At 40.8% G+C, this 22,876-nt stretch overlaps 1 protein-coding gene across 3 annotated transcripts in view; it reads right to left on the bottom strand.

The window, feature by feature from the left end:
- Positions 1-318: 318 nt before the first annotated feature.
- Positions 319-22,876, bottom strand: part of FEZ2 (fasciculation and elongation protein zeta 2) — a 42,957-nt gene continuing 20,399 nt past the window's right edge. The window contains exons 6-9 of one of the 3 annotated variants that reach the window (XM_042982179.1): positions 8,629-8,709; positions 6,449-6,524; positions 3,656-3,721; positions 319-1,237 (exon numbers count right to left, since the gene is read on the bottom strand). In XM_042982179.1, the coding sequence (XP_042838113.1) occupies positions 1,221-1,237; positions 3,656-3,721; positions 6,449-6,524; positions 8,629-8,709 (240 nt within the window). In that variant the 3' untranslated portion in view covers positions 319-1,220. Of the gene's footprint in view, positions 1,238-3,655; positions 3,722-6,448; positions 6,525-8,628; positions 8,710-22,876 lie in introns of those variants that run through there. The other 2 variants (XM_042982181.1, XM_042982180.1) reach the window with 2 other exon arrangements.

Raw genomic sequence — 22,876 nt, 5'->3', positions numbered from 1 at the left:
TGTGTAAGTGGAATTTTAAAGACCCCCGACAGGGCCTAACTCTTCCTACACTCATGTTGTCTAAGGAAGGAAGCTACCTTAGCTGCTGGGAATGCCTCACAGACCAGGAAATGAGCAGAACTTCTGTCCTTCCACAGCAGCCCGGGGCAATCTGGAAAAGTCGCCCTCAACCCTCCTCACCATCATGAAGCTAATCAGGGTCTCGCCAGCTCACATACTGTAGTGACAATATGTAGAACGGTAAAGGGAAGAATCTAGCCCTGCAAGGGAAGAAAACTTGTAAGAAATACAACAAAAACTCAGTCTCTCAAGCACGTATCACCCTTTTTCCCAACATTTATTAAATGGCAATGACTTGGTGGGAACTGGCCAAAGTGTTTCGTGACCAGTGATGTACGGGTGAGGCGCTGCTTCCAGAACTGGGACTTCAGGAAGACAAGCAGGCGTGAGTGAAACACAACCGGAGTGGGAGCGGGGCGAGGCTGCAGCACACAGGTAAGCACCTTAAAGGACACAACCTCCTTTGAAAGGACACTTCTTCACAGACACGTGAAGCAAAACATTTACACGTCTTGTATCTTTAACACAAGATTCTGAAAGCGAATGGCCACTTAATGGTTACAGCTGGGACAGTGGTGAAGCGCGGCAGCCTCCGTCCTCCCCGGCAGGGCCCGGCGACGCTCGCCACAGCATCTTCCCAGAACAGCCCACACTTCAGCGTCCATCTCCCTGGACAATACTGGTAGGTAAGATTGATCCTGACAGTTCCCTCAGAAAGATCAGTGTGGGTTCTTGCCATCACTGAAGAACGGCCACAGTAGGACTCTCTCCATGCTTTCAACAAGTTCTTCGGTGCAGTTCAGATCTAGAAAGCCGCAAAACCCAGCTGGGCCTACAGTCAGTTCAGGAAAAATAGGACTGCACCTGCGCAGACACCGCTCCCCCTTCCTCTACAAAGTCGGAGGAGAGAAGAGCTCCTAACCGTTAGCATTTAACAAAAAAAAAACACCCTTAGAATTCAAAACCGTGCCATACTTCTCTTGGTTCGTGATATAAAGAATTAGTGAAAGCGTGATCTAGTAACACTGAGTCACAAACCCAAGTTCGCGTGTGTGGAGTCTCCAACAGCAGGAAGGGGATGGTAGCCAGCTTTCGGAACAATGCCATAGGAAATCTAGCCTGTGGTCCACGAAAGGGAAAGCCGCTCCTGGCCTGACGCCTTATGTAGGACACAGAACTAGAGGAAGAAGAAGAACTTGTAAACAGAAATGTAGGTTTTGCATACATTTACACAAGATGCATACATGTTTTATATACATCTTATATGTATATAAAAATACACAAATGTCAATATTAATGCAAGGATCTACAGTAGCAACTTTTTTTTTTTTTTTTAGAAGGCTACACCCAACAGAGAAGAGTTCTCTCACGACACATGTATTAAAATTGCCCAGAAATGAGATACCAAAAGGCCATGTCTCTCAGGATATCACGTAGAGCGAAGAGCCCATAACATTCGCCCTATACCGTCCGGCTTGTACCACAGCAGAGGCTCCCCCGTAAGTGAAAGAAGGGCTCAAGTCTCTGCATGCGCACGGCAGCAACCACGCCCACACTGCACCCTCAGGCAGAGCCTGGAGGGCAGGGTAAAGAAGCACATGTGAGGAAAAGCCTCGGGAGCCCACACAGCATCCCTCCCATCCTTCTTAGGCCAAATGAGGCCACTTTTGCACCTTCTTTCGTTTCAGACCTTTGCGTTTAAATTAAGCTGGTATATTCAGCAGCCAAGCCACAGCCTTCAGTGTAAAAACAACTATGAGGAAGTCCCACCGAGGAAGCAGAAGGAAAGTTCTCCCTTGAGCAGAAACCACTGCCAGGCCAGTGTTCTAGTGGCCCTCGGGGTAGAGGAATTGCTAACCGGCTGTGGACTTCCAGGATGGGTGGAAGAGAGCATTTTCCGTCACCCCCCATCCGCACCTTCCCACGCGACTGAACACCTCTGAGCTTACACACACCCATTCACTTGTCCGGGGTGCGGAGTCACCACTGCGGTCTGCACCCTCGCTTCTTTTCCACCCAGTCCTCGTAGAGCCGAGGCAAAGCCACAACACATGCACACAAGCAGCTCCGGAGAACAGATACAGTCTAGACGGGCTGGGCTCACAGGCTGGAACCTGTGGCCTGAGCCTGAGGAACAGAATTAGGTAAGTGCTGCTTCCCTAAGACACGCGGTATAGGTTCACAGTTACAGGCCTGGGTTTTCAGAGGAAGCACTTAAACATCATTTGCCCCCAGACGACTCTGTTCTCTGGGTCATAAAATTCTTCCATGCCGGTCAAATGATAAAATAGCTAGAGAATGCTTCCGAAGCTCGTTCTATCTTTGGCACCCACGGCAGTGCCCCAGGGACCCGCTATAATTAAAACCTGAGACATGTTCTTTATGTTCATCTCATTCCTGTGTCACATCTACAAGAACAAACCTCAGAACAATCCAGCTTTCATACCAGTGCTAGCACAACATAAAAGCAAACAAAGATGTCAGGTATTAAAAAGAAAAAGAAAAAGAAAGAAACTGGAATGTAATAGGAAGTAAAAGCCCTCCATCAGAAGAACATGGCTTATTAAAACATTTCAATCTCTTCTTTCAACCCCCTCCCCCACACCCCTAACCTACTAACGACTGGCTCCACTTCAATCACAGGTGACACTTAATGTGTCACTCACTCTGAGCTCCCAGTATATTCTACTGAGGTTCCCTCTTTATGAAGCTGTGGTTGAAGAAATATGCCATCTGAGTTACCTAACATCTCAGAAATCCCAACCTTCCTATGTTCAGCCAGAAACACTGACGGAGAGAACCCAAAGAAAAATGTTCCCAGAAGAGGACTGCTCTCAATATTGGATCATATACTATAGGATGCATTTCATGATGCTTAGAAAATGTCACCTGAATAACTGCTGCTTTATAAAAAATAATTTCACTGAAAAGTGTTAGTTTTGCCTGTAATTAAATAAGTTCATCAGTTCCCTCTTTATTATCCAAATTTTGCTCTTTCCTCAGCAAAGTTAGTAACCTCATTAACTTCTCGAATGACCTTCCTTTGCCTCATCACTGTTCCCAACCTGTGATCTTGATCTCACTAAAATTTACGGTTCATTTTTCACTGTCCTAGTTGATGAAAATCCATTCTTTCTCTCCCTCCCGTTCCTTTCCCTTACATCAAATCCCTGAGGGACTGTTCTCTGACTTCACTGTCCCCTCTTTCATCCATCCTCATGATCTGTCCTTCTCTACTGTCCCCACGATGGCAGACACCACCCTACTGAACCCCACCCTGTGTCAGTCAATACCTGAGACACATAATTGTGGGAACGTCTCCATATTTCCTCCATTGCCTGTCTCCGTGCTTACTAAAGCTGAGCTGTGGAAATTACTTCCAGCTCAAGATCCGAAATAAAAGTTGCATTCTATATAACCATAATTCATAATGTGAGTAGCATAAGTAAGCCAGGCATCTATCCTCACTCGGCACAAATGAGAATGATAAAAGTGCATTTGGAAGTTACTTTCTTATCTATTAACAAGACGATGATGCATTTATCGACTAATCAGAACTTCCCAAGCATCGCACATACACCATTATAACACTCACCTTTCAGTATATAATCAGTTAACAAGCTCGGAACCTTGTCACTGTCCTCTTTCATGGCACGAAGAACTGTAAAATGAAGGAGAGAAAGACAAGGCAACAATTTCAAACTCAGAGAGCAAATCTCATTTACACTGTAGCCTTCATTAATTATCAGGCATAATCAATTCCTACAAATTAGTGGTTACTTTCTGCACGCTAAACAGCAACTGCAAATGCTCAAGAATGTACTGTCATTGAGTGAGCCCTTATCCAAGTGAGAACATTCCTGTTACCGGAGACTTCTCCCGGGTATAAAACATCCAGACAGTGGAACCAGCAAAGAAGAATTGGGCTATTTACCCAGAGCCTCAAGTCTGTCGTAATAAGTACTAGAAAGCGAGGTACCACCATGAGCACTTCTTTGAGCTCTGGGGAGCAGGAGACCCTCAGTCTGCACATCTCACAAGCGGGAGAAACTCTCAAATGACTAGTGAGCCACCTTCTCCAAGGAGCATGTCTGTCAGCCTTCTTGGAAACTTTCAAAGGCCAAAATAAAGAGCAGACCTCACTGAAGCAGCACCCAGCCACGCTGCCTGCCCCTGTACTACAGAGGAAGCCCGGTGAATCGACCTCATCCTCAAGGGGCATCTTGGACAATTTTATCTCCAAGCAAAGCCAAACAGCAAGATCAGCTGCTGGGGGGCTTAAAAATCTCGACCACGCAGGTACAGAAACACATGAACAAATGCTACACTTTCACAGCAGCTGCCACCTCAAACTGTCCCCGGAGCACCCGGGGGAGAAGGCTGCCCTGCTTCCCCAGACATACGATGGAACAACATGGCGTCTGCTTGGGCTTAAACCCTGGCTCTACCACTTCCCCGCTGTGGGCGCTCTGAGCAAGTTACCTAACCAGTCGGTGCACCAAGTTCCTCATCTGTAACAAGAGCATAGTCATCAGACCAGTCCCCAAGGCTGGTTGTGATTATCAAGTTACTAATGCAGACGTGAAGGACTGAGAATAGCGCTCAACACAGAATATACGCTGTGTAAGCATTAGCCATTATTATTAACACAACTAACGGTATTCTGATTCTTATTACTGTGGCTACTGTACTTCCAGGAGCTTTCATGAGGAAGGCTGAACAACCATAAACGCTGCAACCGTCTCCCCGGGCTTCCGCCGTGAACATCGACGGGCGGCAGTGGTGGAGGCTCCGGTTCTCCCCCAAGTTTTGAGGAGCTAACTGCTTTTACTTCGAAGGGAAACTCACACTAACTTGGGCATTCCTTCACACCCCCTACATGTCTACTCAGAGATTCCAAATTGTGCCATCTACAAAGGTATCATCTAAGGATCAGCCTGAAGACATTCTGATGTGGGAATTATGATGTCTTTCGTTTGGCCAAGTCTGTCCATGCTCTGAGAATCCAAGGTCTTTCAGTAATTCCTGGCGTCTGGGCAATATTTATGTTCCCTTCTCAGAGGGTAACTGTGTTCAGTATTCCTGCTTCCCATCGTGTTTTAGATTGGTTTTCAGTTCTATATAAAATCACGTGCCATAGGCTAACATTCTTAAAAAGTACAGTGGACTGGGAATTAAAAGACCCAGCCCTGTAATTAAGCATTCCCCTGTGTGATCTTGGACACTCATAACTTCATGGGTTGGTCTGGAAAATCAGAGGGCAGGCCACCCAGTTAATTTCTTCATTTTCTATTTCAGACTGTCTGGCATCACTTGATTTACCTGTATCTTAGTATAAAATGTTTTGAAAGTATCGTTCACCAAAGGAAAGAGTAACAACTTCAGGTAGAAGGAGACAGGCAGGCAGCTTGTGCTCACGACAACCACGCCTCCATATCCCTAAATTCCAAAATAGGTATAGTCACAAGAGGCATTCCTGTGATTCCCTCTTATTTGGTTCCTTCTTTAATCAACAGTTAACAGAGCAGCAAATCCAGTCCCTTCAAGGAAAACAAAGCTCAGTAACTGACTTACCCCAAATCACACATACGTTAATTTATTTACCATGAGGGAAACACAGCAAATATGTTTACCTTTGTTTTTCATTGTGACCAAGAGAGGGATAAGTAACATCCAAGGACGTTACTGTAAATAACAGGGATAGAACCAGAATTCATTGCTCATTTATGGCTATCGTAAGACAGAATCAGTAGAATGTATATTTAGGTCTCACAAATTATTTTAAAATGCGAGCCTCTTGAAGGTGGAGTATTTTTGTCTGCTTTGTTCACTAAAGTATCTCAATGCCCAGAACACAGCCTGGCATAGAATAGGCCTTTTTTAATATTTGCTGAATGAATATTCTTAAAATATTACTATCAATTTATATTCTGCTTATGACTATTTGGGTTCTATGTTCTAAGAAAGGAGAATATTTTCGGTCACTTTCTAAATCTTTCCTACTGACTTACTGACAGTCATATTTACATAACATGACATAACATTTACATAACATAACATACATAGAAGCACCTTATCTATTGATAAATGATATGTTCTTAAACATACAAGGGATGATGGAGAATCAAGTTACACTTTTTTCCTCAAAAGTTCAGCTTGTAAGTATTTCAAAAGGAAGAAAAAGTACAAAAAGTACAAATCAACTCGGAATTCAGTGTCACGTTCGATGGTGCAGCCATTTATGGTCTCATTCTCAATAAATGATGACATCTGTCATTTACTATCCCCAATTGACAAAACAAAACATAGCAACAATCAACCAACCAAAATCAGTATTCAGAATCAGCAAAAGTAAATAAAGTAACAGTTTCATTTTGGCTCTGCTCACTTTTTGTTAATATCTGAAGATCTTCAACAGATGGTGGTCCATTTTTTTTCTCGTAAGGAATGACTGTCGTCAAGTACTGCCAAGTTAAAAAAAAAAAATGTCACTTAAATCAGAATGACCTTATCTGTAAAACTTCGATACAGTTACTACAGGTCTATTTTGTAACATGAAACATGAGCTTCTTTAGTATGGAACACAGGTATCTTACTATCTTGGCTGTCTCTGTATTTTTTGCCTACCTCCATCTGCTTCACACAAACCCAACATTAACATAAATATATTTTCACCTTTCAATTATTGAAAATTTCACAAAAGTAGGCCTGAGGGTGATCTTTACAATTTGTTCATCTTTAAAGTAAAGCCTTATCTAACAATCTCCTTGCATTATTTCCAACATACTTGGAAAAGAGTAATTTAAAACTGAAGACATAGTTGCAACAGTTCTGCATGACCAAATAATTCCAACAGCCAAATAATTCTGTTTCAGACCATTTTTTTCTGGTTGAACAAAATGGTCACGTGGATAACCTGACAACTTAAAAACACACACCAGCTTCTTCCAGAAGCTGACATAGACACACGTACCCAAATAATTTTAGAGGTGTATTATTATTATTATTTCAAATTACTTGTAAGTAGTTTCAAAGTTTAAAGGCGTTAAAGGAAAAGAGAAAAGTGAAAGGAGAGAATGGCCTGGTGAATAATGAAAATTCACGTCTGATACATAGACAAAGTGCCTCATTCACTCCTGTGAGGGCTCACAAGTACCAGTTATGGCCTGTAGCTACATCCCATGGAAGCACAATCTAAAATTTACTGTCCAGATGTCCCTATTCTGGCCACTCTACCAAAACTATCTACCTCAGTGTGGTCTGCCTGTGCTCATCTGGAGAGCCACTGTTCTCACTTAGAATCTTTTCAGACCCACCCATTATTTAGTCCTTGTCCTAAATCTCAGCTCTAGTCCTAACCCTCCTTGAGTGATTTCACCCCTGAGTGATCTTATAATCAAAAAACAAGGTAAGATGGTTTAGTAAGAACTGGCTCCCTACGTACAGGGAAGCAGGAAAGTGAATTATTCCGTGTTTAGGAAACAATCCCCACCAACTTTTCGGTGTAGACTTCTCCAAGCTGATACCCCGTTGTGGAACTGAATGTTTCCTCGTGAATACACAGAAAGCAGGAAGCCAGCCCCCATGGGGCTCCACGAACAGCGCGCATCAGGGAAGCGGGACTCTGACAGCATCAGGGAGCTGCACCCCCTCGAGCACGCTCTCTGACCACACTCTCGGGCTTCCCACGTGTGGGTCACTTTGAAAGTTACTTTGCCGTCCTGGGCATCTGAGACAGGTGAGAGGGGCCAGAAGAAAAACGAAATTTCGACCATCCCTCACTGGAGCTGTAAATGTCGGTGTGAAGGATTATTTGATAATCCTTCTTGAGCAATACAGAAACTATCTTTTAGTAAAAATCCTAGGCTCAAATGCTTGAGCTAATGTGAGAGGTTTCCTTTTTGAAGTGAAAATTTCAAATTGTGAAAAGTAATTTTAAGCACACTCATTAATGTAGATGTGTTTCCTGTGTTCATGATCCTCCCTAAGTCATTATACAAAACAGCCACACATCTGACTGCGGGTGTATTTACAGCCACGTAGAATTCTGTATAAATCACGTCTCGTGCCTCACTTGGCAGACAACTGAGTTGGCTGACTACACGATACACCTTAGAAGCACCTGAATTTCATTGAAAAGGAGGTAGGATATACTCTTATCAACCTGTTTGACCTAGAACTCTAATCAGAAAGATACCGAGATCAGCTTTCTTCCCCCTAAAATGACATCTTGTTTCTCAGACTTTTAGAATTACAGTAGCATATTCTGGTTTAGTTATATATTCTAGACATGCAGCTCATGAGGTCAATGCGATTTATTTAACAGCAGTGGAAAATGGAGCTCTAAAACATGTACTAAGAATGCATTTAGTCTGTTGCCCAATTTGAAAAGTGCTGTTTCCTAAAGTGAAATCCTATGTATTATCAGGACTAGAGACATGATGAACTTTCACTTCTCCCTTTTAAGCAACAGTCTTAGTGAATTAGTACAAGTGCCAGCTTTCAGGACCTTCACTTACACAGGGAATGAAAAAGCAGAGAATGAGGAAAATAAGGATAACCGAGCACCTGTTTCTCTCCACCTGAATTTCCAAAGGTGTGGCGGAGGCCATTCTGAATGACATTTGAGATCCCCTCCATGCTGAAGCGCTAAAGGCAGCAATATACGGCCCAGAGGAAAAGGACAGAGAAAGAAGTTCAGAGACTATTAGTAAGAACGCACCATGATGATTTATGTGCCCAAGAGGCAAGCAGTTAGAAAATGCCACTACTCATTCACATAAAGCAAACAAAATCATGCTGTTTTTAAAATGTTTCTGCTCCCATTTCTTGCAAGTCGAATGCAAAAACTACTGCTTTTATGCTACCGTATTCATGAAGATTTTCCCTCACGTAGCTTGATAAATAAATTGGCCCCAATGTAAATATCCTAAGTGGTACACATATTTGTTTTATGCAAAATTTACTACATAATTTTTAAGATACCTTTTGATATTGTTTACCTACATTTTATCAAAAGTCTGAAAACTTAATACTAACAGTATGCATATTTTCAGTCTAAGTTTGCATATTTCTACCACAAGTTTGGAGAAACATTAACATAACATTTGGCAAATGAGAATGCTGTTACTTGGAGGGCTGATTACTGCTTCCCACTCGCTCTTCAGGCCACCTGCCATTGCCTTGGTGCAGAAATTACAAACTGGAAGAGTACATACATATGCTTTCTGGAGAGCAGAGTGGATCCCATGCGCCAGCAGGCCCCTAACACTTCCGCAGAGACTTTCCCACTGCTCCTAGGAAACAATTCTAGCTTCTTTCCCCCAGCAACCTCCAAGACTTCCTAGAACCCACTGCACTATAAAGAGAATATTTTTTCCCTAAACTACTTATCTTGATTTGTAACCAGTCTGCAATGTCATCAGACACAGGGAAAAGAGTCCAGTGGCACCTCTCTGGCTGCTGAGTCAAAGGCCTGAGATGGATTCTTACGCTGTGACTAATTAAGGAGGAAGGCATCCTGATTCACCAGCTGGGTCCTTCCTCTGGATTTTTACAGAGGAAAGTGGAAACAGTAAACACATTTGAGGAGTCAATATAACGAATATTTACCAGACCCCGAGGAATAGAAGAGGAAACCAAAGCAATGGTCTTTGCTTTCAAGAACATATGGTTTAGCCGAGAGGTTCTCAAAGCGTGGCCCAGGGATCCCCCAGGGGGTCCATGAAACACTTCTAGGGTCCATGAGCTGAGCATTACTTTCTCAGAAATACTAAGACATGATTTGCCTTCTTCACGTTCATTCTTTCATGACTTATAGTGAAATATCCCAAATGATAGGCTGAATGCGGAAGCAGATTTAAGAATCTCTCTTCGGTTAAGTGAGATATTATAACAAGATTGACAAAAATGCATAGCAATGCCATTTTTTCTCACTAAATTTTTAAAACTATAGTTATTTTTCATAAAAACATGCTAGTTGTGTAAGCATTAATGAATTTCTTATTGGTATTTTTAAACGAATTGGTAAATTTTGTGCATTTACCAATGTAGTAAATATCAATGTAATATCAAAATCTACATCAATCTACTAAATAATCTAGTAAATATCAATCAATATAGCCTATATAAACAAAAAGCTCTTTGAGGTCTTCAAAGAATTTTAAGAGTATAAAGAAGCCCTAACAACAAAAACCTGAGTAACACCAAGAGGTTTATTCTTTGAGGGAGTGAAGTGCCTCTTTATCCGTCATGTACTCAATGGTACTACTGAAAACTGAGTACCAAATTTTACCATCTCTGACGAACATGCACAACTACCCTCTCCTCCTGAATGGTCCTTCCCCACCCGGTCCTTCCCAGATCGGAGGCCATTTTGTTCTGGCAAGAATCAAACATCTGGTCCAGACACCCTGATGGAACACAGTTCACTCTGCTGACAGCATAACTATTACCCTTGATGGAGCAGGCTAGTTTTAAAAGAAAACCTACAAAGAACTACTTTGTAGATTTTTGTATTTGTAGATTTTTCACATGCTCTCATGTGATTTGTTCACATTTTTAAGCAGATTCTCAAAAGAGATGAATTTCTTAGGCTCCAGAGTCCGGAGCCATTTTTTTTTAATTCTGTCAGATGTATTTTCTCTCAAAGGCAACAAAGAGGAAAATACTTTTCTGTTCTAAATTAAATTTTTAAATTTAAAAAAATAAATAGCATTTATTCTAAAATACTATTTTAGAAAATAATTTTCTATATACCCTGACTCCATTATCTATATCTCAATATAGACTCAGAAATTATCAAGCTAGGTGAATAGTTTTAGCATCCATGCATCAAGAAACTAAGGTATATTTTATATTTGAACAGCATATTCTAAAAACACTAGCTTTACTTCCTCAGTTGGAAACCTAATGGCTGTCACTGCAAAAATTAAAAAAAAAAAAGAAAAGATTGATGTACATTCTTAAATTCCCAAGTTACATATGTAATTCAGGTTTCCTTACTAAGTGTGCCGTTGTGGGCTTTGCTGAGCCATTTTAACTACTGGTAGCCTGACGGCTTCTGAAAGATAGCTTTCATGCAACCAGAATTCAGGCCTGGTAGAAATAAGTGGAAGCGTAATCATGTGAAACCACAGTAACCAGGAAGACCACAAAACTAACGGCTGATCCCAGCAAAACAAATACAGGGACTCTCCCTAGAACCCGTGCTCCTGGGCTGATGGAAGCTGTGGCCAGTCGCCACCGCACCCTAAACAGGGAAGCAGTGTGGCAGCTGGTAAGGTTTTCTACTGCCTCCCGTTCTGCTGGGAAAATGACAGAACAGGAAAATCAAAAGGTTCACAGGAAATACAAAGAAAGCAGCTAAAAGATATATCTGAGAACATTCCTCCACCACTGCTCTGGCTGCCATCAATTCTCACCCCGCCACCGAACCCTCGGAATCACACAGCAGCCATCTCCTCCCCATGCTGCATTTTCAAACTCTTCCTCCTACCAGCTTATTCTCAGGGGCAACTTTAAGTTCTCCAACCCTCGGGCTCACTTCAGCGGCACATGTACTAAATTCTCCCTCAACCTATTTGCTTCCCCCAGGGTTTCCTCAAACAGCTCTCCCCAGGTTACTTCTCTGATCCTGAGGTCCACGGACACTTTTCAGATCCCTGTGAGACAGACGGGGAGCTCTCCACCCTGCACCCCTTCCCCTGGATTCCTACATGCCATCCTCTCCCTGAGCTCCCCCTGCCCCTCTGGTGGCTCCTTTGGAGAGGTGCCTCTTTCTCTGCTCGGCTCTCATATGCCCCGTGTCCCCTGGGATTCTGTCCCTATTGTTTTTCTCATGCACACTCTCCAAATGTTCCCATTCCACCGTTTTAGACTTCTGCTTCCACAAATGTACACACAGCTCCACTTTCCTAAGGTCAGGAAAGGGCTGAGGACAGCGCCTGGCACTGAGGAAGGGGTTCAGTAAACATTAGCCAGTTTTATACTACAACTTCCTTCCTGAGCGTCACTTGTGTGTTCAGCGGCCTCCTGGACATCTCTACCTGAATACTGCTAAAACCCATTACATCCAAACTGAACTCGTCTTCCTCTCTCCCACCAAAAGTAAAAAAAAAAAAAAAAAAAAAAAGAAAAGAAAAGAAACACACACACACACACACACACACACACACACACACACACACACACACACACCACTCTTTAAGTCCTGTTCCTTTTTCGGCATTCTGTATCTTTCTCATTCATTTGTCCATCCTTTCAAAAAACATGGTGAGCCAGACACTGCAGGTATTAATGACTCAAAATGAACACATCCACCAAATCCCCTCCTCCGTTCAAGACCTGATATTCCAGTAGAAAAGGGGCACAAAAAGTAAAACAAGTAAATGAACTAGATCATTGCTGATAATGTGTGTCCAGCTGATAGCTACAACACGGCAATTAAAAACTGGCTGCCTATTTTACATCGGGAGGTCAAATAAAAGCTGAGGAGGTGACATCTGAGCTGAAACATGAATTATACACCCTCCCAGATGAGCCACAAAGGACAATGGACAAAAGAGTTCCTCTCTGAGAACAGAACCAAAAGCAGCCCAACTGGCCGACCGAAGAGTTGGCTCTGTAGCCAGTGCGCAGGGGTCCTGTTATGCTTCTCCAACAGGATGTGAAATAGTAGCTACTGAGCATTTCTCTCCCCACCTTCGCGTAAGTTTTTATCGCAGCGGCCCTGTTCTCACTCCATCTTTGTGGGTGGATGTGCTAACACGGCAGGTTCACCTCTGCATCACAGGGGTTACATCCAGCGCCAACAGGAAGGGCAGGTGTTCCCCAAAGATGCCAGGCTTGAAGCCCGATGCGGTTGCTGTTGACAGACCTGTACATCTCCCTTTGGGGAAGGGGTACATGTGTTCTAGCTACGCTTGCCCAAGTCAGGGATCAGTGACCCGGCGCTTGATCCTCTCTTCCCTGGTACCCAATCGATAGATTCAACCTCTCTTGTATCTCTGAAATTCAACCATTTTCCCACCCCCACTATAACTTCTAGGCTCATTTCCTACCTGAATGAGTGCAAGAGCCTCTGAGTCAATTTCTTATCTCTAGTTGCTCCCTTCCAATTAGTTCTCCTTGAAACACTGAAGTTGCCCTTCCAAAAGACAAATCTGAACATGTGATGATCCACTTAAAACCTCTTTTTGGTTTCCTACAGCCTTTACATAAAGACCCAAATGCCTTAGCATGACATACAAGGCTACCACTTCCAGGCTCTCCTTTGCTACCTCCTCACCCTCTTCTTGAGGTCCGTTCCTTCTCTCTCTCCCTCTCTCTCCCCCTCTCTCTCTCTCTCCCTCTCTCTTCCCTCTCTCCCTCTCTCTTCCCTCTCTCTCTCTTGCTTTCAGCATTCTCTCTCAACGTCTAGCCATAACGAACAACCTGCAGGGCCCCAGATGGCCCTGTCACCTCTAGATGTCTGCCCACACCACTCCCTCTGCTTACCTTTCCTGTCCTTTCTTCTTGTCCTCGAGATTCAACTCAGCCTTCCCAGACACCCAAACCAACCCAGGGGCACTAGTAATGTATCCACACCTGTATCATGAGACAGTGCCAGGCACTAAACACATCAAGAACATGGTAGCTGTTTTGGATAGAGCAATGATCACTCTATACCTAGGTTTCTCAACCTTGACAGTACTGACATTTGGAGTCAGGTAGTTGTTGGTTGGGCGGGGTGGGGGGGCGGGGGGCAGTCCGATGCTCTGTGGGATGTTGAACAGCCTCACTGGCCTCTACTCAGAATGCTAGTAGCACTGCCCCACCCCATCCAGTGTGACAAGGAAAAATGTTTTCAGACGCTGCCTAATGCCTTACAGGGAGGCAAAATTGGCCTGGTTGAGAATATCACTGCATAACGTGCACTGCATGGTTTGTGAGCTGGATCCCCAGCCCACAGGCAGCATGCCCCTGGACGCTGGGATTGACTCTGCATCCTAAACACTCATGCCTGACACACAATTAGAGACCAACGTATGTTTGTCTCACAGTAGTAAAAGAGTAGATATTCAAGATATGTTTTAAGGTGGGGGTGAAGCACAAGATATAAAGAAAGAGCAGAAAAAGAAAAAAGAAAGTTTGGGTTAATTTTTAATAAATTCAACTAAGTTCTCAAAATTATCGAGGGCAGAAATAACCTCAGATACTTCTTTTGTATGCCAACAAAGCACAAACGCATCCTCATCATGCAGGAGGCACTTCATCGATGGTCACTGGCATAAATTACAGAATTCTTTAGCAATGATTACCTATGCCAGTGACGTACTTCCGACATGGGGATGAAACTAGGAATCACACCTTAATCAAAAGTATTTGAAATGAGAAAAATTTTCAAGAGTCAACTTGGATCGAAAAGTGCTGGACTAGAAAGCAGAGATGGGTATTCTCTCCCAGGCTTCCCACTAACGTCTGACGTGAGGGCGGTCCCTGAACTCACTGAGGTCTGTTTCCTCACCAGTAAAATAGGTGATGAAATGATATCATTTTTAAAGCACTCTTATCCGTAAATTGTATGAACCTACGAATTATCTCAACCAAGTTGCCACATGGTTTCTTTAAGAGGGCACACAAAAATCAAAAACACACATACACAACAGCACAGGACTGACAGGTCACATAAGGTTATAAGTGCTCTAGAATGGCAGAACTGCACACCCAGATGATACATTCAGAGTTATCTACTGCAGTGGCATTTATAGATGTGTGCTAAGCCAGAGTTTAACACTTCTAAGACCACAGCCCAAGAAGCTTAGAGCCTGTGACAACCACATCATGAGGAGACAAATTTTTTCTCTTGACTTTTTGCAGGAGAAAAAAAATTTTTTAAAAGAGCTAAGAGGCAAAAATAATCTGAAGGTGAACAGAAGAAAGATGACGTGACAAGATAGAAAGTTTTCTGCCAAAGAAGTCAACAACGGAGCCCTGAAAAAGTCCACTGAAGAACCTGGTCTAGGAAGTCAACGTGAGATTAATAAAGTAAGATAAATAATCTTGTTGACAAGGTTTGTAAAACAATGGGGTGACTAAGAAATACAAAGCCCCTAGGATAACAAAAGAGCAGCCAGGAGATCAGTGAACTAGAAGGATCAAGGAACAGAAAGAGCAGGCAAGGGGACAAGGAAGAAACAGGAAACGAGCTCCACAGAGCACACGATAGATGGTTTTACAATTGCCCTATAAATTCCAAACAATACACTCTTCTGGAAGGCAAAATGAATTTTAAAAAGATAAAACCTCAGAGACAGATTAAATTTACTTTTTTAGTAAACATCACCTCATTTAGAAGCACTACATGTATGACCTTGAGAGCAGACATGGTGTGATTAGGTGCTTCTGGTACTAAACTGGGCCAGGGGGAAGATTTTGTTGACGCTGAAATTTTATTGGGGGTGGGGGGAGGAAGAAGAGAAGGAGAGAAGCATTTCTTTGTTGAACATTTCTCATGGCAAAAGTACTACTGACATGTCAAAGCACTTTCTGAAGCCTCAAGGTTAGGAATGCTCAATGACATAAAGGACATTAAAGATGTCTTACTTTTGTTTAATTGAAATAAACAACTGCAATATTAAGTTATGTCAGAAAGCTCAATCCTATTTCCACTTTATCTACCATTTCCAAATTTGAAGGATCCAAATGTTCAAATTCAAAGTGAAGAGCTAGGGAAGATGCTGGGAGTCTCAAGTTATTTTGCAATCTATCCATCTGTTTCCACCGTATTTTTTACAAAGGAGTTAATAGCTCTGTAAAATGCGCTTCTCAGAATGGAATTTTTTATATGAGCCCATTTATAAGCAGGAAAATGATTAAGCATTACAGTATTTACTTTATTGTTTCCCTCACTGCTGACAAAGTGCCAAAGTAACCTAGTAAGGACGGGGAAGAAGTTTACTCAATACGGGGCTCCACTCACATGATTTACAATGAGAACACTCACAACTGCCTCATGACCATTTCCTTCCCTGGCATGAGTATGTATTAAGTCTCAAAATCAGTCATTCTCTGGAATCTTTTCCCATACAAAACCAGGAGCAACAAAGTATAAACAAGATATAGGAGATTAAAAACAAAAATTATAAAAATCTGAAAGAAGAAAGGAGCCAAGATTCCCAAGCCCGCAGACAGCATGTCTGTACAGCTCAGAAGCAGGAACACAGGGCCAAGGGTCCCTTGCACGCGTCTCTGCATAACTGCACATCATCGCGCCAGGGCACACGGGTTCTGTGAGCAAAAGAAATATGAACAAAATCTATAGGGTCGTTGTGAGGAGTCCATGGGAATCACTTAGCAAAGCATTCAGCAAATACAGATATCCAAAAATATTCAAAACATTCCTCTAAAAAGGCTAGAATAACATTTGGGACACAGCTCCCAAAAAGAAGTAACCACACCTTTCTACTTTTCTCCAGAATAAGTAATGAGCAGTCTAAGTTCTCCTCATATAAATAAAATGGCCACTGTGAAATAAAACACTCCTGATTATAGTCTCTAGCTTAAAGGACTTAGGACAACACAAAGAAAACACACTACTGTCTATGACTAAATATACAAATCATCCAAAAAGCTTAAACAGAAAACAAGTTACACTTGCGGGTAACTCAAGATCTTTCTGAACAATAAAAAAGAGCTAGAAAACACTATGGAAACCAACAAACAACAAGAATCGGATACAGCGATGTGGTCTGTTAATCCTTCTCTGGAGTCCTAAATATATCAAATCATTCTCTTCACACATTCACCAGTTTAACTAATTTCACAGAAAGCAGGATCCAAGACAGGGAAGAGCGAAACTAACCAGGAGGCCAGGAAATTCAAACTAATTCCTGCTATCAGACTTTTCTCTAAGCCTCATCTGACACCCACTGGCACAGATCTCTAACTAGCAGGAAATCTTTAAAAATCCCAAATTCGAAGCTCAGTGTCAGAAAAAAAGGTTAGAAAAAGCAATTAAGAAATGCTTTTCATCTATTTCGGACTCGTATCCTAACTTATGCTCTGACTTAATATTCTTTTTACTCAGGAGGTTCAAAAGGAGGTGAAATTCAAACATAATTATTGTTCCTTATAAATCACATCATTTGCAAAGTTTAAATGACAAAATTTTCAAATATTAACTTCTAGAACAATAGTTTTAATTTCACATTCTTAAAATAATCAAAACACAAAACATAAGAAAAACAAAATTCATGGGAATGCAAGCTGGTGCAGCCACTCTGGAAAACAGTATGGAGGTTCCTCAAAAAACTAAAAATAGAACTACCCTATGACCCAGCAATTGCGCTATTACGCATTCATCCAAAGGATACAGGTATGCTGTTTCGAAGGGACACATGCACCCCCATGTTTATAGCAGAACTATCAACAATAGCCAAAGCATGGAAAGAGCCCAAATGTCCATCGATGGATGAATGGACAAAGAAGATGTGGTATATATATATATATATATATATATATGTGTGTGTGTGTGTGTGTGTGTGTGTGTGTGTGTATGTATATATGTACATACACACACACACACACACACACACAATGGAGTATTTTTTGGCAATTAAAAAGAATGAAATCTTGCCATTTGCAACTACATGCATGGAACTGGAGGGTATTATGCTAAGTGAAATTAGTCAGAGAAAGACAAAAATCATATGACTTCATTCATATGAGGACTTTAAGAGACAAAACAGATGAACATAAGGGAAGGGAAACAAAAATAATATAAAAACAGGGAGGGGGACAAAACAGAAGAGACTCATAAATATGGAGAACAAACTGAGGGTTACAGGAGGGGTTGTGGGAGAGGAGATGAGCTAAAGGGGTAAGGGGCACTAAGGAATCTACTCCTGAAATCATTGTTGCACTAGATGCTAACTAATTTGGATGTAAATTTAAAAAAATAAAAAATAAAGTCTCAAAAAAAAAAAAAAAAGAAAAACAGAATTGAAAGCAATAGTTACATGCAAAAAAAATTAGAAAGCACAGATATTCAAATAATTAAGGTATTACCTAAGGTGTAAAAATTTAGTCTGCTTATGTTCACACTTCTTCAAATCAAATATTTTCTTTAATTTTTTTTTTGAGAGAGAGTAAGCGTGCAAGCAGGGGAGAGGGGCAGAGGGAGAGAGAGAATCCCAAGCAGACTCCATGCCCAGCGCAGAGCCTGACACAGGGCTCGATGCCACAACCCCAGGATAATGACCTGAGCAGAAATCAAGAGTTGTAGACTCAACTGACTGAGCCACCCAGGTGCCCCTCAAATCAAATAGTTTTCATGTGAATTACAAAGCAGTTATAAATGCAAATTATACTGAAAAACTTTCTGTAGAGAAAAAGCAGATCCAAGTAAATTAGAAAATATGAACTAAACCAAAGCAGATAAATATTTGAAAATGTCTTGAATATTACACTATTATTTTGGAATTTCACTCTCAGAACAGAAAGGTATGGTATGAAGATTTTCTAAGTTAGGAGTTAAATGGAACAGTATCAATTTAATTTTTTCTATTTGAAGATCTTTTTAAATTTTTAAGTAATTTAATATTAATATGGTAATTAAGTGTTGGCAAAAATTTTCAAAGCTACTGAAGCTAGGGTAAAATAATTAACCCTGCTAATTTTATACATTATTTCCTGATACTTACGAATACCCTAAGTATATAATAAGGTAAATAACTAGTAGTGCAATTGCGGGGTCATAGGGTAGCTCTATCTTTAACTTTCTGAGAAACCTCCACACTGTTTTCAGAGTGGCTGCATCAGTTTGCACTCCTACCAACAGTGTGGGAGGGTTCCCCTTTCTCTGAATCCACATCAACATCTATTGTTTCCTGCGTTGTTAATGTTAGCCATTCTGACAGGTATCTCATTGTGGTTTTGATTTGTATCTCCCTGATGATGAGTGATGCTGAGCATTTTTCATGTGTCTGTCAGCCATTTGTATGTCTTCTTGGGGGAAATATCTGTTCATATATTCTGCCCATTTCTTAACTGGAATATTAATTTTTTGGGTGTCGAATTAACTGCACTACTAGGTATTTACCCAAAGGATATAAAAATACTGATTCAAAGGGGCACATGCACCCCAATGTTTATAGCAGCACTGTCAACAATAGCCAAATCATGGAAAGAGGCCAAATGTCCACTGACTGATGAATGAATAAAGAAAATGTGGTGTGTATATATACATACACAATGGAATATTACTCAGCGATCAAAAAGAATGAAATCTTGCCATTTGCAATGACATAGACAGAACTAGAGTGTATTATGCTAAGCAAGGTAAGTCAATCAGAGAAAGACAAATACCATATGATTTCACTCATATGTGGAATTTCAGAAACAAAACAGATGAACATAGGGGAAGGGAAGGAAAAGTAAAATAAGATAAAAACAGAGAGGGAAGGCAAACCATAAGAGACTTTTTTTTAAGTTTATTTATTTTGAGAGAGAGAGAGAGAGAGAGAGGGCATGACCACAGGCAGGAGGGTCAGAGAGAGACAGAGAGAGAGAATCCCAAGCAGGCTCTGCACTGTCAGCACAGAGACTGATGCAGGCCTCAGTCTCACAAACGGTCAGATCATGACCTGAGCCTAAATCAAGAGCTGGATGCTTAACTGACTGAGTCACCCAGGATCCCCAAGAGACCCTTACTATAGAGAACAAACTGACAGTTGGTGGACAGGAGGTTGGTAGGGGAATGGACTAAATGGGTGATGGGCATTAAGGAAGGCACTTGTGATGAGCATTGGGTGTTATATGTAAGTGATGAATCACTAAATTCTCCTGAAACTAATACTACACTATATGTTAACTAACTGGAATTAAACAAAATCTTGGAAGAAAAAAGAAAGAATACAATTTCCTGGCATATCAAGGCTTTATGTGAATTTCTGTTATATTAACAAACAATTAGCAAACCTCTCCAAGGCATAAGGAGTCAAGAATAGACTCCTGATTTTTACTAAGTTAACTGCTGTGTCATGAAAGCTCACTATTACCAGTCACCAAAAGACAGTTGCAAAAAATCAATAGTAGATAATGATTAACAAAAACTGGTAGCGACATACATTTGTCTAGGCAAAACTATTTCTCATAAAATAAATGTGTTCTACATCTAAACTAATTAATAATTCTTAGGTGTGCAGTATTAAAACAATAAATAATACACATCCAAGTTTCTCTCCATCCTACACTGACCTTCCATTTTATGGCCCTAATGCTAATTTTTTAGGAATACTTATTATAATAAGGAAAAATACAAAAGACTATAAGAAACTATCAAAAATTATATGCTAACAAACTGGACAACTTAGAAGAGATGGATAAATCCCTAAAAACATACAATCTTCCAAAACTAAATCAGGAAGGAATAGAAAATGTGAACAGGCTGATTACTAATAACAAAACTTAATCAGTAATCAGAAACTCTCAACAAACAAAAAGTCCAGAACCAGATGGATTCACAGGTGAATCTTACCAAACATTTAGAGTTGATACCTATCCTCTTCAAACTATTAAAAAAAAAAAAAAAAAAAGAGAGGAGGGAAAGCTTCCAAATTCATTCTATGAGCCAGCATTACCCCAAAACCAAAGACACTCCAAAAAAAAGAAAACTACAAGCCAATATTCCTAATGAGCATTTATGCAAAAATCCCCAACATAATATTAGCAAACCAAATTCCACAATACATTAAAAGAATCACTCACCTTAATTAAGTGGGATTCATTGCAGGGATGCAAGGATGGTTCAATATTCACAAATCAATCAAAGTGATGTATCACATTAACAACATGAAAGATAAAAACCATATGATCATCTCAACAGATGCAGGAAAAAGCATCTGACAAAACTCAACAGGTGTTTATGATAAAAACTCTCAATAGAGTGGGTTTAAGAAGGAATGTACCTCAACCTAATAAAGGCCATAGATGACAAACCCACAGCTAACATAATACTCTTAAGGAAAAGCTTTAGGAACATGACAAGGTCCTCTTTTGCCACTTTTATTCAACACAATACTGGAAACGCTAGCCACAGCAATCAGACAAGACATAAAAGGCATCCAAATAGGTAAGGAAGAAGTTAAACTCTATTTGCAAATGCATGTTAGTATATCTACAAAACTCTTAAGACTACCAGAATACTAGAATAATGGGTTCGGTAAAGTTTCAGGATATAAAATTAATACACAGAAATCTGTTGTATTTTTGTACACTAATACAAAGTAGCAGAAGAGAAATAAAGAAAACAATCCAATTTTCAACTGCATCAAAAAGAATAGATTACCTAGGAATAAATTTAACCAAGGAGATGAAAGACCTGTACTCTGAGAACTTATATAAAACACTGACGAAAGAAATTAAAGACAACACAAACAAACGGAAAGATATACCATGAGAAAGATGTTCATGGATTGGATGAATCAATACTGTTAAAATGTCCACAATACCCAAAGCAATCTACAGATTCAGCACAATCCCTATCCAAATACCAGTAATATTTTTTACAGAACTAGAACAAATAATCCTAAAATGTGTATGGAACCACAAAAGACCTGAATAGTCAAAGCAATCTTGAAAAAGAACAAAGCTGGAGGTATCACAATCCCGTATATCAAGATATACTACAAAACTAATAATCAAATAGTATGGTACTGGCACAAAAATGGTTATACAGATCAACAGAACTAGTTAGAAAGCCCAGAAATAGGGGCACCTGGGTGGCTCAGTCAGTTAAGCATCTGACTTCAGCTCAGGTCATGATCTTGTGGGTTTGTGAGTTCAAGCCCTGTGTCGGGCTCTGTGCTGACAGCTCAGAGCCTGCAGCCCACTTTGGATTCTGTGTCTCCCTCTCTCTCTGCCCCTCCCCCGCTCACACTCTCTGTCTCAAACATACACAAAAAAAAAAATTTTAATGGGCAGAGGACCTAAGTAGACACTTTTCCAAAGAAGACATATAGAAGGCCAACAGAAACATGAAAAGATGCTCAAACATCACTAACCATCAAGAAAATACAAATCAAAACCATAATGAGATATCACCTCATGCCTGTCAGAATGGCTGGTATCAAAAAAGTCAAGAAATAAGTGTTGGCGAGAATGTGGAGGAAAGAGAACCCTCATGCACTGTTAATGGGAATGTAAATTGGTGCAACCACCGTGAAAAAAAATATGGAGACTCCTTAAAAAATTAAAAATAGTAATACCATATGATCCACTACTGACTGGATCCCAAGGGAAACAAAAACACCAATTCGTAAAGATATATGCACCACCTATATTTACTGCAGAATTATTTACAATAGTCAAGATATGTCCATCAATACACACGTGATGGAATATTACTCAGTCATAAAAAAAAAAAATGAGTTCTTACCCTTTGCAACAGCATGGATGGCCCTAGAGGGTATTATGCTACATGAGTAAGTCCTACAAATACCATATTATTTCACTTCTATATGGAATCTAAATATAAATGAACAATAAACAAACACCAGAAACAGACCCATAAATACAGAGAACAAATTGGTAGTTGCCAGGGGAATGGGGGTGCAAATGGGTGAAGGTGAGTGGGAGGTACAGGTCTCCAGTTATGGAATGAATAAGTTACGGGGATGAAAGGTACATCATAGGGAATATAATCAGTGTTCTTGTAATAGCATTGTATGGTGACAGATGGGAGCTACACTTGTGATGAGCATAGCATAATGTACAGAGTTGCCAAATCACTATGCTATACACCTGCCACTAACGTAACCTTGTGTCAACTATACTT

Source organism: Panthera tigris, chromosome A3, assembly GCF_018350195.1.
Source record: "Panthera tigris isolate Pti1 chromosome A3, P.tigris_Pti1_mat1.1, whole genome shotgun sequence".
In the NCBI taxonomy this organism is placed as follows: domain Eukaryota; kingdom Metazoa; phylum Chordata; class Mammalia; order Carnivora; family Felidae; genus Panthera; species Panthera tigris.
The sequence above is the reverse complement of the archived record's forward strand: the minus strand, read 5'-3'. Positions and strand labels throughout refer to the sequence as shown.